Source organism: Bactrocera tryoni, unplaced genomic scaffold, assembly GCF_016617805.1.
Source record: "Bactrocera tryoni isolate S06 unplaced genomic scaffold, CSIRO_BtryS06_freeze2 scaffold_25, whole genome shotgun sequence".
Taxonomy (NCBI): domain Eukaryota; kingdom Metazoa; phylum Arthropoda; class Insecta; order Diptera; family Tephritidae; genus Bactrocera; species Bactrocera tryoni.
In genome coordinates this window covers 19,425,916-19,445,916 of record NW_024395977.1, presented here as the reverse complement: position 1 = coordinate 19,445,916, position 20,001 = coordinate 19,425,916, and the positions used below count along the sequence as shown (strand labels likewise).

At 35.2% G+C, this 20,001-nt stretch overlaps 1 protein-coding gene across 4 annotated transcripts in view; it reads left to right on the top strand.

The window, feature by feature from the left end:
• Positions 1-19,677, top strand: part of LOC120780333 (homeobox protein Nkx-2.4) — a 113,511-nt gene extending 93,834 nt beyond the window's left edge. For all 4 annotated transcript variants that reach the window (XM_040112629.1, XM_040112631.1, XM_040112628.1 and 1 more), the window contains 2 exons: positions 6,170-6,256; positions 17,468-19,677. In XM_040112629.1, the coding sequence (XP_039968563.1) occupies positions 6,170-6,256; positions 17,468-17,896 (516 nt within the window). In that variant the 3' untranslated portion in view covers positions 17,897-19,677. The remainder of the gene's footprint in view (positions 1-6,169; positions 6,257-17,467) is intronic.
• Positions 19,678-20,001: the final 324 nt, after the last annotated feature.

Below are 20,001 nucleotides of genomic sequence, written 5' to 3'. Positions count from 1 at the left end.
TGGATTTTCGATCCGGAGACAGCCAGGTAGCTTGATGAATTTTTCTGGAATCTAGTAATACAAATGACCATAGTCTATCAGCCGCAACCCATTTGGTGATGTTTCTTCGAGGAGGTTGAATTTACCGTTACCGACTATTGTGCCAAAGATACCTTCCTTGCACCCCCTGGCGTTAAAGTCGCCAAGCTTTCAGCTTTCACAGGTGCGCTCCAAGCGCTCATGGAAAGCATCTTTGGTCGCATCGCCCTTCTCTTCCATCGGAGCGTGGGCGCAAATCAGCGATATGTTGAAGAACTTCACTTTGGTGGTGGTGGTCGAAAGTTTCTCGTCCGAGGCTTTTCTGATCTTTTTACAGAGGGTGGTTTATTACGTGGCGGGTCCCAAACCCAGTGCAAAATCCGTGGAAGGTATAATTCGCCTTCTCATTTTAGTTCGATAGAGGTTACTTGGTCTAAGACCGGAAGTTGTGAACTGCTTTAGCCATATGTAAAAGAATCGTTTCTGGCCACTCCCAAGTGAATGATGCTCAGAGAACTTTCCTCATTTGCGTGAACTTCTACACATGGCTCCAACCTCCTGTCTTTACTTAATTTGTGAAAAATCGTTATTATTATTCATTATTCATTCTGGACGACTTTCGTCCTCTTCAGCTGATGAAAGTAAGAGTGAAGGATAGGGTGCTTGAAAATTATCAAGCAAGCGTTAGAAAGATGGCTAGAGTGCTCTATATCTATCGCGAATCCGTTCGAATGAGTTTGGTGTATATTTTGGGTACGAAACATGTTCTTGGTTGACTCGTTCTGATAAAGCTGAATTTTTTCACAAAAAGGTACCGTTAACAGATCCCTTTAGACTATTTGAAAATTTTTATTCTAAGGTGTGAAAATGAGCGAAATCGGTCTACAACCTCGACTACTTCCCATATAGCACAATATAAAATTTCATTTTATTCTTTCAATTTCTGGTACACAAATCAAGAGTCAAATATTAAAAACGTCTTAAAACTTTGGACGAATAATGCCTTTTTATACAATTTTATGCGCAGCAAGGAAGCTTGGAACTTGCAGGAATCAAGGCCATAGAAATACCTTAAAGTCAACCAAATAATCCATCAAATTTTATATATACATATACTATATATAACTCATACACTAACAGACATATAAGGTTTGTTACAGAAACGAAAATTATTATGTGAGGTATATATGAGTTGGGGCAGCTTCGACCCGATTTTATGTATTAATTATTATCATGCCACATACTAAAAAAATATTCCCTGGGTTTCATTAAGATAATTCACATACAATCACAAATCACATGGATTAAAGTCAGCCGGATGTGCGAAAATCCTGATTTAGTTATATACGGGCAAGGTCAAGTTTTTGCTAAAATTTATATATTTTGGGCACAAAGGTACATTGTTATGAGTAAACCACGCTCTCTCATTTTCATTGAGATAACTCAAATATTGGCCGATATATACGGTTCAAAGTCACTAAGAAAATTATTGCCCCGATTCAACCCATTTTTGACATACAAATATATCATTGACAGAGAAGGATTATTTCTGAATTTCCATTATGTACCTCACGCATTGGCAACTAAAGGTACTGGGGTACAAGATATTTGGGCTTGAACAGTTTTTGTCGGATTTGAACAATTTGTGGTCATAAAGTACATACACTAACTACTATTAACTTCTACATGATTTTTGTACTGGAAAGCGAAAGAATTAATCTATATATTATTCTAAGACAAGGCGCTTATTTCCAGAGATCTACAAAACGTACAGAGACAAATAATACATCAAATTAAAGTGTGCGATCTGAAACTTTGCACAAATTTTACAGATTTTAAATTCATTGAACCACTTTTGATATATTTGCGTTTAAAGTTCTTCAATTTTTACATTAAGCTAATATAAGCAGCGCTTCTACAGAAAAGAGCATATATGTAAGAGAATGAATAATTAAAAATGTTTCTGTCATTTGCTTTCGTTACACACATACCCACATACGCGAAGGCGCAAGTGAAATCTAACAACAACAATGTTGTCTGCTCGGTAGCAAAATGACAATAAGCATAGATAACTTGATACGAGACTCTTTGGTTCGAGAGAGAGCTGACAAAACTCGCATTTTTTATAACATTTGCCAATGATGCCACTGCTGAAAAATATTAACTTGGGTATTTAATAAATTATACAAAACACTAAATTAAACACTTTGAAAATGCATACATACATATATATGTAAATGCTAAAATGCAAAATCATTAATTAATTTACATAAACATTTATTTTGCCAAAATATGTTCGCACAGTTTCATTTCACGCTAATTTCGTTAAGTAATTATAGCGCTGCTTTTCTGGCATCCCGCCTTTTTCACTAACTGCTGGTTGACGGCACCCTGATTGTGTTTTGTTGCCAGCTCAGAAAACAGATCAGCTGCAAGCGAGAGAGCAAGAAAAGAGATTCTAATCAAGTTATCTATGACAATAAGAAAATGACGAATATTACAAATTACAAATGTTTGCTTTGGCATGTGCACTGGTACATACATACATATGCATGCGCTAAGGCGCTATCTACGATTTGACATGCGCTCTCTTCTATGTTGCACGAATATGTATGTACGAGCTAAGGAACACTGCGCTTTGACATGCGCACTCTACTTTGTTTTATATTCACACATACATACTTACAAACATATGTATGTATATACATATGTATGAGCGAAGACGCAAGTGCAAAACAGTGCTAACAGAAATATTGTTGTCGGCGTTATTTTGATTAGAAGTGTTATTGCGTTAGGTAAGCTTTGAGTCAGTTCAGTTTTCTTCCAAAAGTCAAGGCGGCTATTACCAGCGAATACATACATACTACATCGAATTTCAGTTCAGATTCAGATTAATTATTAAAAATAAAATGCCAAACCAAGGCGAATTAGACGAAAAAGGAGTTTAACAGGTCGAAGAGAAGAGGTGAATGTTTTAGATAAAAAGGAATTTTTAATTGTTAATGTATGTATATGAATTGACCTGTTTCCGGAGTATAGTTCGCTTGGGGGTTTGACTAATAGTATATGTTTACATTGTAAAGCAAAACATTTCGGAAGTGAAAAGGTACCTGTACTTTTCATTGTTTTATATTCGTAATATATGTATATACATACATACTTATTGTCTTAATATTTGGTTGAAATTGTTACTAGGTAAGAAATGGCTTTACGACATGTTGTCATGGCGGAAAAGTTAAACTTCAAGAATTACGTGTACCTGAGTTTTTGAAAGCTGTGTTAGAAAATGATTTGAGCTCTTGGCGGGGACACTATTTGGAGAATATTCGGCAGCTAAATAGTTCATTTGCTTTTGCATCATTCGAAGCGAAAATTGCAGAGCCTACAGGGCGCGGACCACATTGCTTCCGAATACATGGATCAATATATCTTAGGGTAGGTCCATTGCATGCAGATCATCCTTCAGAATCCTCCTACGCCCAGCTGTTTATTCTTGACACGGATCAAGCAACTGATATAAGGGCACAACATAATTCAAACTGCGATAGGTATTTGCTGAGAGAAATCCACGAAATTCTTTCAAATATTAACCCCTTGGCAAATGAGTGTAAGCATATGGCGCAGGTTGAACGCGAAGAGGAACAGAGGGCCAGAGAAGAAAATCGCAATGCTCGCCGAATTAGCATGCTACTTCTGCTTAGATCGATTATTACGTGATATTCACCAAAATGTAATACCTTTTGGTGGAAAGGTTATTTTATTAGGTGGTGATTTCAGGCAAGTTCTTCCTGTGGTGCCCAATAGCTCACGCGCCGCTATAGTTGGTAATTGTTTGAAACGGTGCTCACTTTGGAAATTTTTTAGATGTCTCAAACTCTCAACGAATATGCGTTCTAAAGAATCCTTATACAACAGTTTTCTTTTGCGTGTTGGAGAAGGTCGAGAGCTCTCTCCAGAGTCGAAAATCAATATACCAGAAGAGATAATTTTGCTAAATGAAAATTTAGTGGATTGGGTATTTCAGCCTCAGTCTGGTGTTATTAGTCAAAACCATTTGAAGGATCGGGCAATTTTGTGTCCAAAAAATGATCACTGTACGATAATAAATAGCGAAATAGTAAATATGTTGCCCGGTGAAGGACGGGTATATTATAGCGTGGATACTGTCGTTTCTGAAGATCCTCAATAGCATGTCGGATTCCCTACAGAATTTCTAAACTCCCTTAATTTCAGTGGAGTAGCGCCTCATGAGTTAAGGCTTAAGGTTGGAACAGTTGTGATGTTAATCTGCAATCTTAATACATATGAAGGGTTGGTCAATTGGACTCGCTTGATAGTAAAAGCACTACATTGTAATTGTTTCGAGGTCGAAATTTAAACCGGTGAATCACAAGGGAAACAAATTTTATTGCCCCGTATAAATTTACAGCCCAGCGAATCAACACTTCCTTTTATTTTAAAGCGTCGCCAATTTCCAATAATTGTAGCATTCGTAATAACAATAAACAAATCTCAAGGGTAGACTCTAGCAAGAGTTGGTTTTTTCCTCAAGGAGGATTGTTTTACGCATGACCAGCTGTATGTCGCATTGAGTCGAGTACGATCTTCTCAAGATATCAAAGTTAAGACTTACGACCAAAATAAAACCACTACGAATGTAGTTTTCCATGAAGTACTTGAATAAATTGAGTTTTTATAAAAAAATTTTTTTTTTTACTTTTTTCATTTTAAATAACGGAGTCCCCCGATTATCGGGGGTTATTACTAGTTGAATTTAAAATTGTGCAATATGGGAAGTAGGCGGGGTTGTAGTCCGATTTGGTCAATTTCCCTACCGTGACATATCAATATGAAAAGAAGTAAGGAAGGGCTAAGTTCGGTGTAATCCAACATCTTATACTCTTGCAACTTGGAGGAATCACCAGGTGATCACCTTAAAGTGTAAAACGTCAACCACAGGATCGGAATTCAAGCAATTTTTATATACATAAACTCTATATAACTCATACACTAACCGAAATATTCGAGATAAGGTTTGTTAGAAAAACGAAAACCATTATAGTCAGTATGTGGGAGTTGAGGTAGTATCGACCCGATTTTATCTGTTTTTGCTTATCCAACATACCACTTATATGCCACATACTCGAAAAATGTTTCCTAGGTTTCAATGAGGTACTTAACATACAATCACCAATCATATGGAACATAGTTATATGGGGGATAGGTCAAGGTATCCCAGAATTGTGTCTATTCTTAGCAAAAAGATATACTATTATAAGTATATCTCAATACAATATGAACCAATATTGGATCGAAAAATAAAATCAAAACACTCAACGAATATTCATAACACTTACATACAATTTTGGCAAAAATTTAGTTAGCTGAATAGCACTTTACACACAATGAGAAAACTATCTATTGTCAACACAACGTCTGCAGCTGCCATAAGCAATCTGACTGTTTGTTTATGTATTAGCACAAAAACTCGTTCATGATAAAATACCAGCTTAAAATGACAGATGGCGATAACGGTCAAGTAGGGAGGGGGGTTCTGTTACCAAAAATCACATTTTAACCATTAACCACTCCCCGTATTCACCTGATATGGCACCGTGCGACTTCTTCCTTTTTGGAAAAATGCATTTGCCTATGAAAGGAAAGAGTTATGCAGACGTAGAGGCCATTCAGAAGGCTTGCACCGTCATAATGGCGGCTATACCGGCCAACGAGCTAAAACACTCGTTCGACATGCTTTTGGACCGTGCAAAAAGCTGTATTGAAGCAGAAGGTGACTATTGTGAATAAAATAAATTAATTTTGCCGAAAAAACCATTTGTTCTGTTTTTTTAAGTTCTGTTTACTTTGGAACGCACCTTGTAGAATAGCTTTTGTGAGCCATATTCATAAAACTTATTAGTACTTATACTGTTTCACACCCACGTTTTATAAAAAGCTTTATATTACTCGTATAGATAGCATTTCACTTTTGATACTTTTTTGAAATTGCAGTTTTGTGCCTTTATTGGTGATTATTCTTGGCTATTTTAACAAAGGTCTAGTATATATACTTATATATATTGTAAATACATATATTTCGTACTTGTATTCGAAATAGTATGAAGTTATGACATATTTTCTCATTTAACAGGTTAAAATATGGTTTCAAAATCACAGGTATAAATGCAAGCGTCAAGCAAAGGAAAAGGCGATGGCAGAACAAAGCCAACAAAATCAGGTGCGTAAAGTTTCTTATGTTATTGAAAGTTAATTCCTCTAATTAATCCACCCACAAAACTGTCAATGTAGAGGAAACTTAAACTTGTTAAAAATTATCAAGATTTTAATTTTCTAATGTGATTTTGTCCTAGTCCATCTCACCTCGTTTATCTAAATCGTAAGGTAATTTTTAGACACTTTTGCAGCGGGTCCTACTTTGTATATCCACCGTGTTCACATCCCAGGGCATCAATAATAAAAAAAACATGCAAGCATGAGCAATATTGTGGCTTAACTTTGTATTTATCTATTTTTAGAATCACTTCACATTATTATCTAAAAAACTACTACTACCTTGAGTTAACCAGCCGAGTCAAGTAATTTAGCCGATAACAATTGTTATTAGGGAAATACATATGTCTAATCCTAAATAAGAATGCACAAACTTCCATTTTTCTTTACTACAAAATTTATCCAGCACTACCTTGCTATAAAGTGCACATGTTAGAAAATTTAATGTTATGAATGTGCATTTAATTTTTTTCGCAGTTAGATCTGGGTCAATGAATAACACGACTCTACAAAAAAATTTTCGTTCTTTGTCCTTAAGTTTATTTTATGATTTTCTTATTAATTATGAATAAAAACGATAAGAAAATACCTTTTTTTCTTATAAAGTTTCCTTTGTAAAAATTATAGTAATATTTGGGGTTTATTAAGAGATAGTACCTATGAACATAAAAGAAAAAGTAAAAGTGTGCACTTTTAAATATTTTTTTACTTTTTTGTAAGTTATTTTAATAGTAAAACTTAATAAAAATAATAAAAAAGTTTTTTGATTATACTAGTTTAGTTACAGCGGTATTGCAGATATAAAATGGCATCAAGTCAGTGTAAAAATGATGTTGATTTATTCTGTTTTATTTGCAGTGAATTTATTAAAGTTAGAAGTAAAAAATTTGCTTTATCAACAAATTTGAAACTTTGCGAAGCCTATGAAGCCTATTTTAACGAGAGAGCTCATATGAGCATAAAAGAAATACAAAAAATATTCACTTTTAGACAGTAATTTCTTGTTATTTTACATTTATATATGTATTATTGTTTATCACACATTTTGAATAAAAACGACTCTTGTATCTAAAAAAAGGTTTTCTAATTATAATCTATAGTGAAATTGTAGAAAAAATATAAAAATCAGTAATTTCGGCTTGAAAATCGAAAAAGTGCTCTAAATTCTACGAAAGCAAACTTTAACCGGAAAATTTTTTTTTCCTCATTTTTTTCATAGCAGAAACTTAAATTTAACATGTAGATGTCAGACCCAAAAATCGTGTTGACCGGTGTAATATGCGTTCCTTTCTCCGCCTAATGATGTTATACTTTTGTCATCTGGTCGAGTTCCAAAATACTCCGCTTATGACTTTGTCGTATTGATTTAATTTCTCGTTTCTATTTACTTATTAGTAGTAAGTGCAGTAGTGGTTTAATCAGGCATATGTTTTTTTGAGTTTTTGAAGCAGTTATAAGTTACTCCCTGTTGAATGTCTGAGCCTAACAACCGCGTCGTTAGTTCTGCTTTCTTAAGGTTGGACAAAGAAGCGAAGCAAATGGGTCTGGTAGTGAAAGAGGGCAAACAGTCCCGACTTGGCTTCCACGTCACTGTTGACAGTCATACTTTCGAAGTCGAAGATAATTTCATCTATCTTGTACTCATTATTAACACCAACAACAACGTCAGCCTCGAAATTCAACAAAAGATAACTCTTGCTAATAGGTGCTTCTTCGGACTGACTAGGCAATTGAGAAGTAAAGTCCTCTTAAGACAAACAAAGACAAAATACTAAAAGTCATTCATCATCCCCATCCTGCTAAATGGTGCAGAGGCATGGACGATGATAACATCTTATGAGTTGGCGTTACACGTTTTCTAGCGAAAGGTTCTGCGGAAGATGTATGGTCCTTTGCGCGTTGGCAACGACGAATGTCGCAGGCGATGGAACGCTGAGCTGTACGAAATATACCACGAGATTGACATAGTTAAGCGAATCAACAGACAAAGGCTAGGTTATGTCGTCCGAATGAATGGAAACACTCCAGGACTGAATCGCGAAAAGGAAGAACGACTGGGGCGCTATTGTAAACTCGGCTTTAACTGCGTTAGATGTGTCTAAAGAAGAAGGAATTATGATATTCAAGTGTACGATTTTAACATAACCACTTACACTTTTTTTGAGCCAGTAGTTTTTCAAAAGCATTTCTTTGTTCACCAGAGATTATTCCGTAGCGATTTTTCCCACAGGGGTAATGCTCGAAAATTCTACGAACAAATGCGTCGGCTTACAAAAGGTTTCAAAACCGGAGCATACTCTTGTAGAACCCCCAAAGGTGATCTAGTCACCGATGTCCAGAGCATACTTAAATTATGGAGGGAACACTTCTCCAGCCTGCTGAATGGCAGTGAACGCGCAACAGCAGGAGAAGGCAAACCCGATTTCCCAATCGATGACGTTGGAGCAGACGTTCCATTACCCGACCATGAAGAAGTTCGAATAGCAATTGCCCGCCTGTAGAATAACAAAGTGGCAGGGGCCGACGGATTGCCAGCCGAGCAATTCAAACACGGCGGCGAAGAAATGATAAGGAGCATGCATCAGCTTGTTTGTAAAATATGTTCGGAGGAAAGCATGCCCAACGATTGGAATTTAAGTGTGCTATTCCCAATCCATAAAAAGGGAGACCCCACAATCTGCGCCAACTACCGTGGGATAAGCCTCCTCAACACCGCATATAAGGTTCTATCGATTGTGTGAAAGATTAAAGCGTACCGTCAACAAACTGATTGGACCTTATCAGTGTGGCTTTAGACCTGGCAAATCAACAACCGACCAGATATTCACCATACGCCAAATATTGGAAAAGGCTCGTGAAAGGAGAATCGACACACACCACCTCTTCGTCGATTTCAAAGCTGCTTTCGACAGACCAGGCAAATCAACAACCGACCAGATATTCACCATACGCCAAATATTGGAAAAGGCTCGTGAAAGGAGAATCGACACACACCACCTCTTCGTCGATTTCAAAGCTGCTTTCGACAGCACGAAAAGGAGCTACCTTTATGCCGCGATGTCTGAATTTGGTATCCCCGCCAAACTAACACGGCTGTGTAAACTGACGTTGAGCAACACCAAAAGCTCCGTTAGGATCGGAAAGGACCTCTCCGAGCTGTTCGATACCAAACGAGGTTTCAGACAAGGCGACTCCCTATCGTGCGACTTCTTCAACCTGCTGCTGGAGAAAATAATTCGAGCTGCAGAACTTAATCGAGCAGGTACAATCTTTTATAAGAGTGTACAGGTGCTGGCGTATGCCGATGATATTGATATTGATTGATTGGCTCTCACGTCACTGTTGATAGTCACAACTTTGAAGTTGTAGATAATTTCGTCTATCTGGGAACCAGCGTAAACACCACCAACAATGGCAGCCTGGAAATCCAACGCAGGATAACTCTTGCTTACAGGTTCTACATCGGACTGAGTAGGCAATTGAGAAGCAAAGTCCTCTCTCGACGAACAAAAACCAAACTATATAAGTCACTCATAATTCCCGTCCTGCTATATGGTGCAGAGGCCTGGACGATGACAACAACTGATGAGTCAACGTTGGGAGTTTTCGAGAGAAAAGTTCTGCGAAAGATTTATTGTTTTTTGCGCATTGGCCACGGCGAATATCGCATTCGATGGAACGATGAGCTGTACGAGATATACGACGACATTGACATAGTTCAGCGAATTAAAGGACAGCGGCTACGCTGGCTAGGTCATGTTGTCCGAATGGACGAAAACACTCAAGCTCTGAAAGTATTCGACACAGTACCTGCCGGGGGAAGCAGAGGAAGAGGAAGACCTCCACTCCGTTGGAAGGTCCAGGTGGAGAAGGACCTGTCTACGCTTGGAATATTCTATTGGCGCCACGTAGCGAAAAGAAGAAACGACTGGCGGGCTGTTGTTAACTCGGCTATAATCGCGTAAGCGGTGTCTACGCCTATTAAGAAGAAGGAAGTTTATTAATATTTACAGTGGTTCAAAAATAAGTGGAAATAATGAAGAAATTCGTTATATTTTGAAATTTTTGTAAAAGGGAAGAACGCTACGCAAGCTACCAACGAAGTTTGTGAAGTTTATGGAGACGGTGTTGTGCCAGTTCGTGTCGCACAACAATGGTTCGCTCGCTTCCGTTCTAGCAGAAAAATGGAAAAAAGTAGTCGACCAAAATGATACATGTTTGTTTATTTATTTATTAGTTTAAATATAAACAAAATAAGTTGAAGTTTGATTAGAAATACGAAAAGATTTTTTCGACTGCACAATATTAATTAAAAGCAAATATGAATTCAAATGTCGTTGGAACATTTCATTCTATTATTATCTAAAGACAACATAATATGATTTTCAATTTTATGACTAAATTTAGTTAATTGGGTCTCATTTCCCGTATATATTTCTGTATCATTGTTTTCATTTTCAAAATATCTGAAATACAAGTATGTTGAGTTATATTGTACTCGTATGCAGCTGTTATGCAAGGCTGCACATGATTGTCGATTTTGCCATCTTTAGAGGACTGAGAATTTTTCATCGGCCCTTCAGTATTCCAATGGTTGGTTGAATAATATAGCGTGTTTTTGCATGGAATTCATTAACTTGCGTTTGACGCAAATCATCTTCAGGGTTTCTAAATAGTTTCAAATACCATGGCTCTAAAGGATATCCAGAATTTCCTGTTATTTTGATTTCATGCTTCCTCCAAATTTCCTCAGCTCCACCATATTGTGAATCTAATGCTAAAACTCGATGCTCTTGATCACAAAAAATATATACACACATATTCGTTAGTTCGTGGTATACACACCTAAATATAAAAACGCGTATATTTATAAATGAGTGTGTTCCATATGTACATACATACATACATATATGCTACTACTATCATTGAAATGAGACTGTGGCATCCTTTTTTGTTGAAAAATATGTATGTTCATTCGCAGTTTGAAGACCAAAATATGTACCTTCCTTATATCTGTTATTTTTTTTATAGTTAGTTACAGTTCTTCACCAAAATTTAGTCCACAAACCTACTTCCTGGAAGTTTACGTTTTACAACAAAGTATTCTGTGCACTGAGATAGTCGGACTGGTCAAAACTTAATGAAACGTGGACAAAGTTTCGTTTCCATTTCCTTGTCTACGTTTCCTTAAATTTTACGCAGTGCTGTGGTCAATAAAAAAATCTTCCCCAACTAAGTACTTCACTCGCCAAAACGAAAAAAGTCGCTACTGGTTGAAGCATTGGTAATGCTGCGATTGATACATGCCCTTTGAATTTTAATTTTGATTAGACGAAAGTCATTGGTCAGTCTAAGGCGCTTTCTTTATCTGTAAATGTTTAATGACTGTGAAGGTGTATCGTATCCTGAAACAAAGAAGAAGAGTTTGCCTTCGGTAACTGATTTGACATGGAGTTACAAAAATTATAAATATAATATTTTCATATTCATTGGCGTAGACACGGCTTACGCGGGTTTAGCTGAGAGTGCTAGTCGTATCTTCTTTTTGATATTTTGCGCCAATTCGAAATACCAAGTAGAGCTATGTCGTTTTTCACTTGACCTCTTGAACGGAGTAAACGTCTTACTCTTCTTTTGCATTGGCGAGTACTCTTCTATCCAGACAACATGACTTAGCCAGCACAGCCGCTGTTTCTTGATTCGCTTAAATATGTCAATGTCGCCATTTTTCTCGTTAAGCTCATCCTTACATCGACTGCGGTATTCGCCATTGACAATGCACAAAAACTTTCTCTCGAGCACTCATATTGCCGACTCATCAGATGATGTCATTGTTCATGCCTCCGCACCAAAGAGTAGGACTGGAATGACGAGAGACTTTTAGAATTTGGTCTTTGTACGTCGAGAGAAAACTTTACTTTTCAATTGTTTACTCAGTCCAAAGTAGCATCCGTTGGCAAGAGTGATTCTGCGTTGGATCTCAAAGCTAATATTGTTGTTGGTGTCGATGTTAGTTCCACGATAGACGAACTTATTCACTACTTCAAAGTTATAACTATCAACAGTGACGTGCGAGCCAAATCGTGACTGTTTAATGGCAGGCGATATTTCGTATTGTCCTCGTTCACAACCAGACCCACTTCGCTTTCTTATCCATTCTGGAGAAAGCGTTTTTATGATCAATGATATAATAATAATACCCAACGATTACTCTCCTCCCGCCCAACCGACGCGAGGGGCGCAATCCGCGAACGAGCGGAATTAGCTGAGTCATAAAAGACAAGAGAGTTTTAAGCGTTGCGATCTTAAGCTGCCCAGCAACAGAAACAAAAATTTCAACAGCCAAAATTAAGAATTAGATTAAAGTTTATTATTTTTAAATGTTACTTGTTAAGAGTAGATAAAATAATTTTTTTAATGGTAAAGAGTGAGTATGTTAGATCAAATGTGCTGGAATGAGAATTGAAATCATGACATATACGGCGGAATGGTTCGTTTAACTCAAAATTAGTTCTAGAAATATTTAAAAGTAAGGGTCTAAACTGTCTGGTAGAGCGAGCGGGAACGTTAAAATTAATATCAGATAAGAGAGATGGGCTACAGACTGCCCCATTCACGAGTTTTACAAGAAATATTATACCAAGCACCTCCCTACGACTAGCGAGTGTCGGGAGACTTATAAGTTTTAAACGGTTTGTCTTCCCCCTTGATTTAAACTGGAATCCCAATGCAAATGATTTAGGGCAAAAAGTAAAAATTGTTTTTGAACGGACTCTAACTTATCCGAATGGACTTGGTAACTAGGGTTCCAAACCACAGAAGCATACTCTAATATAGGCCTCACTAGAGATGTAGAAAAAATTTTTGTGGTAAGAAACAAAAATTTCAACAGCCAAAATTAAGAATTAGATTAAAGTTTATTATTTTTAAATGCGTTTACACAATGTTTATTCCTCAACTTTGCGATTTCATTTGGAAAAAAATTATTTAAAGGCAATGAAACCCTAATAAACGTTAACATTTAATTATAAATTATCATACTATTCTTAACAATGGAACGGCAAAATGGACACAATACTTTTATTCCTTTATTTTGCGATGATTCTTCTATTTTTTTGAAGCAATCGCGACAAATTTTGCAATGTTTACATGGTAAACACAAAACTTCGCGATCTTTATCATAGCATGTTAATCAAAGGGAATCTTTTTGTTCATTGCGTTTATCAACATGTTCATTATTAACATAATCCTCTTCATCGTCATCATCATAATCATCATCACTTGGAATTTCATTAACAAAATCTTCTGCGAATATGCAGTTTTCTTTTAATGAAAGCTGATTGAGAATGTAATGTAATAATGTTAATGTAATTTTTTGATGCAATAGATGGAGGCGTTCACGACCAAAATTTGAACGAGTTTTAAACTTTTTTTGTTTAGTTTTATATAAACTAGTACATCCACCAATTGATTTCAAAAAATCGATTGATTTCGTTCTTCTTCCTTCTTCCTTTGTCTTCAAACTTCCTTTTTTTGGCAATTTCGCTCTTAATTGACTGTGAAATGATTCTGCAGATCTGCTGGTAGTAATGGGTTCCTTTAAAATTGAAAAATTTTCAGGGCGTTCCGGAAATAACAAAACACAATAATTTACGCAATGCATTAGCGTTGAAAACAATGTTTATCATTTAAATCTAAAAAATTGTCCTTTTACAAAGTGCATACATCTCCTTGTAAACATTCTGTAAAAGGAAAAATCATTACTTGTTTTTTCTTTTGTAATTTGAAAAACTAATAATTCTTCCTTTTACAAAATGCCTACACCTTAATGCCTTAAAATAATTTCAAATACTTTGTTTTACCTTTTTCATCCACTGACGTCTGTAATAATTCAAGAATTCATTAAGAAGAGAACTTCTATCCATATGTTCTTTCGTAGTATCTTTCAAATTAATAGCATCTTTTTCTAAAATTTTAGATGCTTTTTTGATATCAGTCGGTTTCAGTAGTGGTAAGATTAGAAATTTGTGAAATATAGATTTGGCTTGTTTGTCTTTATTTAGATTGCGAATGAAGTTAGGAATTTTCGAAGCTTTTCGTCGCAAAGCATTCGTACAGTGGAACCAGCAACTTTTCAATTGAACAGCAGGAAAGACATGTTTGATGGCGTTACGCAAACTAAATTCGAAATCTGTAACCACAGATGTTGGATTCAAATTGAGCACATTTGCATTAATATACTGAAGAGCATGTGTATATGCTCTTTCCGATTTATTTGACATTAATAAGTATATAAAAGGAAAAGCCTAAAATACGAAATTCAATTAGTTATAATAAAAATACATATGTATGTAAAGTCAAATCAATTTAAAATCAATTCTTACATGATCTGAATGTTGAATGTGAATAATCATCAATTTTTAAATTCATTTGAGACAGGCACAATGTTAAATGTGCTATCAGCAATATAATTTCGTGATTCTAAAACTTGCATGTCTTTTATAACATTTACAATTGTTGGTGAAGCGAATACACTATATGAAAACTGTTCTGTTATTATCGTATCTATATAAAATTTTTTATCTTCAACATGTTTTGACATGCCAAATTCCTTTGATACACTTTCATTTTGGAATACTGCGATAACATCCTCAAAGCACATTGGTGCTTTAGGATATTCTTTTTGCCTTAGATTTAACAGCTGTCTTCTTATAGTACCAAATTCTACTAAATGTGCCGAATCTTTGAATTTTTTGCATTCCTCATCATAGATCTCGCTCATTTTTTTATAGAATTTAATAATTCTAGTTTTTTTATTAAATCTTTTTGTGAATCGTGATTGTGGACATTGGTGGAATTTCTTTTTCGGTTGCAATATCTGCTGCTATTAAATTCCACTATAGCACTTGCTTTACAAAAGCGGTTATAACATTGATAATATATTATTCCATTTCGGTTGTATTTTTTTCTATAAATTTGTTCTTTACTTCTAACTAATAGTAATTTGAAGGTTTGCCTAAAACCAGGTATTAACTCCTATTCTAAGATTGCATAAGTTTCCATTTTTACAACATTTACTTTTTGCAACAGCACGTGGACAACTAATATTTAACAAATGTCAATCCTATTGACACATCGGGATGGTGTAATCGAATTTGAAGTTTCAAATAACAGAAGGTAGCGTTACCAGAGTACGAAATTAAAAAGTGACTTTATTTCGCATTTGCAATATGTGGAATGTGTCTTTATTTCTCATTTACAGTCCATTTTAATGTGTTCTTATTTCCATTTCAATTGGAAATAATGTCCAGTGCCTTTATTTCCATTCCAATTGGAAATAAAGTCACAGTGACGTTATTACCAGTGACGTTATTGCACCCCACCCAGTATTCTTACTCTCCCTAAAGCCCGTTGATACATGTGATACAAATTCAAGCAAATTAGTTATTGTAGATTTCCCTTTGCGAAAACCGTGCTGAGAACAAGAAATTAGTGGAGAGATCCGGAAGGTTATGTCGTCTGTTATAATTGCTTCAAAAAGTTTAGGTATTGTAGACAACTTTCCTATTCCCCTATAGTTTTCAATAGATGACCTAAATCCACTCTTATGTAAAGAAATTATAAAAGACTTTTTCCATATGGATGGAAATAAGCCTTGCATAAGAGATGAATTAAATAGTTTTGTTAGGGGTTGGTATATATATTTGGCACATTTCTAAAGAAAGAATGAGGGAATCATACCTGGGCCATAATTGTATGATTCTTCTAACATATTTAACTAATATAAGACGTCTGCTTCGGAAATGGTAGGTGCATTAATGACAGAAATCGGACATAACTTGCGCTGATGCGGAACATTTTTTGGATAAATAACTCAGACAAATATTGGGTTGTCAAAAAAGTCTTGCGTTATTTTTATTGAATTTTTTTTTATTATTGAAATTGAAATGAATTTTTGATGACTCATGCCCAGCTCTTGACCGATGCTACGGCTGCTACTATGCCGGTCTCTTTCGACCAATTCAGCGATTTTATCGCAATTTTTGACGACAGGCCTTCCGGAGCGTGGCGCATCTTCGACCACCTCTAGACCAGAACGAAAACGTTGAAACCATCGTTGTGTGGTAGAAATGGAAACTGTATCGTGTCCATAAACTGCACAAATTTTATTGGCGGCTTGAGATGCATTTTTGCCTTTATCGTAGTAGTACTGTAAAATATGCCGTATTTTCTCTTTATTTTGCTCCATGTTTGCGACGCTATAACTCACGAACGACTTAAAAGAAACGACAATCGAAAATACCCCAAGGATTTTTTGACAACCTAATATTTTCCAAAGAAGTTGATGCACGCACCTTATCAGTTTTTTGCCACCGTATTTGAATAGTTCGGCCGGTATTCCATCGGCCACTGCCACTTTGTTGTTCCTCAGGCGGTTAACTGATATTCAATCTCAATGAATCATCTATTCCATCGTAATAGATTGGGTTTCACCGCAGGATCACTACATCAGCACTTTGAGTCTTAAAAGAGTAGGCTCCGGTCTTGAAACCTCCTGTTAGTCGCCTCATCTTTTCGTAAAATTTTCGAGCATTACCCCTGTCGTCGTATGCGTCTCGCTTTCTTCTTCAACTTTTTATCCCACCCCACTCATGTTGTGGTCGATATTACCTTTGCGAGGTTAGCAGTCAGTTTTCTCTCTGCTGCGATATGACATTATTATTTAAACAAGTGGACCCCGACTTTGACTTTGCAAAATATCATCGACTTATCTCCAATAGTTTATGAGAAAATAATTTTAAAATTTTATCGCGCTCTAAATTTCAACCTTCAAAAACTTTAACAAAAAATAGAATTTTGATGAAATATTTATATCACAATGTATGCGTCTAATCCCTTTCCTAATGAACTGCTAAGTCGATGATTTTGCGAAATTTTCATGACATGGTTTGATCTAAATATTTTTTAATCCATTTATAATTCTTTAGAATATAGTATATACTCGTTTTAATATATTTTGCCAACACCTGAAAGTATTTCTGGATTTTTTTCACAGTTTCTGCTCACTAATGTTCATATTTAAAAAAAATAATCCAATTTATAATTTCAATACAGCTTTTAATAGAAAGATTAAATTATAAATATACTTTATTTACAGACTTCCAGTTCACCGAGACGTGTAGCAGTACCAGTTCTCGTAAAGGATGGTAAGCCATGTTCGGGTAATAGCAGTACACCACTATCTCAACAAGCTGGTACAGCTAGTAATACAAGTAATACCAGTAATAACAACACTAACATAAATGAGAATATCAGTACCACGGAAGTGAATAACAGCATAACTAGTGGTTTAAATCTTATAACGGGTGAAACTACTAACTCCCATTCTCCAGATACATCAAACTCCCTTATTGCGAGCTATAATGGAACGATTGGAAGCCACAATCAAATTCAACAGCAATCATGCAATAATTCTATAATGTCAAACAGTTTAGCCATGGCATATCGCAATCAAAATAATTTTATTTCAAACGGGCATCAGCAGCAGTGTACGGGTTACTTACCTCTCCAAGGTAGAGCGTGGTAAAAGTGAAAAAAATTAAGTAAATCAATAAATAGTTCACGAACAAAAAAGAAATATATAAATAAATTCCGCATATAAAAGAGGTGTCTACTAAATTCACATTAGGATGAATGTAAATTTTATCGCAGTCGCATTTAACACTGATAAATTAATGATTTTTTGTAAATGTTACGCAACTAGCATATTTATGCAAATAAACATCAGTTTTATAGATATATGGTATTAGCTTGTATAAATCAAAATGATATAAAGATAGTTTTTCTACTCTCGTGTTTAATGAAGCTTAAAAGACAAAAGTACGTACATGTGTACATACCTATACTTGTACATATACTTATTAAAATGGTCCCAAAAAAACCTTTATTTCTTTTCATTTGATATTTACCGTGAAAATATCGCCTGAAACGACTATAAACATGCAATTTGAGCTCTTAATATTGATAGTAATAGATGGTGCATTATAATTTGTGATTGCGTATATTAATATCACAGGAATATTTTCTTGCCTTTTCGGAATGTTTGATGCATTTGAAAGTAAAAACTTATTATTAAAATGTAACTACGTCGACCCGTTCAAAAGTTATTTAAGGTCAAAATCCAACCTTAAATTGTAAAAGAAAACTTTTCACATTAATTCTAAGTAATCATAACTCAAAATCATAAAACAGATTTTCATTACGAGTTTTCATGCTTTTATTCGATAAAATCATAATTTTTTCGTTTAGCATGGTTCTGTTATTACAACCGAATAAAATTCCTAATATTTCTAATACTTCCAATTTTGTGATTATATAATGTCTTTTTATCGCTTTTTTTCAATCGTACTAAAAGGTAAAAATCTTATAAAAATAACCAAAATTTTTCATCTTTTTATAGATCTTTAAAATGTCAACAAGAATAAGGATTTTTGTGATCTTTTTGGAAGATATTTTCATGGTAACTAAGGAAACAATAGTAATAAAGTTTTTTTTGGTCCAAACCAAACACTAGCAATAGTGCAAAACTATAATATGCATATAATAACACATGTATAAAATAATGATTTGTCGAATTTTGAATATAGTATGTAACATTTTTTAAGGTTTCAAATGATGGTTATTTACCGATTTGTTTTCTAGGGAAATAAACGACAAAAGTTATTCATATTTATTCGCTTTACGTTAGGTCTACCTGCAGGTGGATTTTTTAATTTAAATATTCCCAAAAATATTGGTAATAATATTGGATAGTCGAAAAAGTCTTTTCGTATTTCTAACCAAACTTAAACTTATTTTTTTATATTTATACCAATAAATATGGTGCATATAACAAAAACTTTGCACTAATATAACTATTTCGGTACGGCGCCTATCGGCCACAAAACGTTGCCCACGGCGGGATTCTCTGTCCGCGAGCTGTCTCGTTCGTCGACAGATCTTTGATGAGATAATAAAAACGTACAGAACCGTGTTGCTCAATGAATTTAACGAAACTAAAATTATGCGAGCGAATACTGCGCAACTATAGAGATAAGATAAAATTCCTGGCTGCTGACTATAGTCGACGCTTGGCCGTGCGCGCACATGTCATGTCCCTCGACTCTGGTCGACGCTCGGCTGTGTGGGGTTATCTGTAGCCGTCGACTATAGTTGACGCCCGTACCAAAGTGGTTAAGTACCGAATGACCATGTTTCATAAAATGTGAGTTCAAATATCGAGTAGCGAACCGCCTAAAAATGAATCTAAAGAAATTGTCCACTAATTAATTTGAAACAATTTTTTTTTTTGAAAGAGTTAACTTAAACAATAGTACATGCCAAATTTCGCGAAAATATACATATAAAAATTTTGCATAAACCTTAATTTTTATCGATCAGTTTGAATGATTTAAAAACTTTGTTCGGAGATTGTTCCATTGCCTTGGAAAATAATCCAATTTTCGTGACGATATATTTTTAAATATAGTGGTCCTACAGCGGCGATTCCGACAAAATAGCAGTTTTTTGGAAAAAGGAATACGTGCAAAAATTTCAAATTGATATCTCAAAAACTGAGCGATTAAATCGCGTATATACACGCAGGCAGAGGGACGGCTAAATAGACTCAAATAGTACGCTGATCGTTTATAT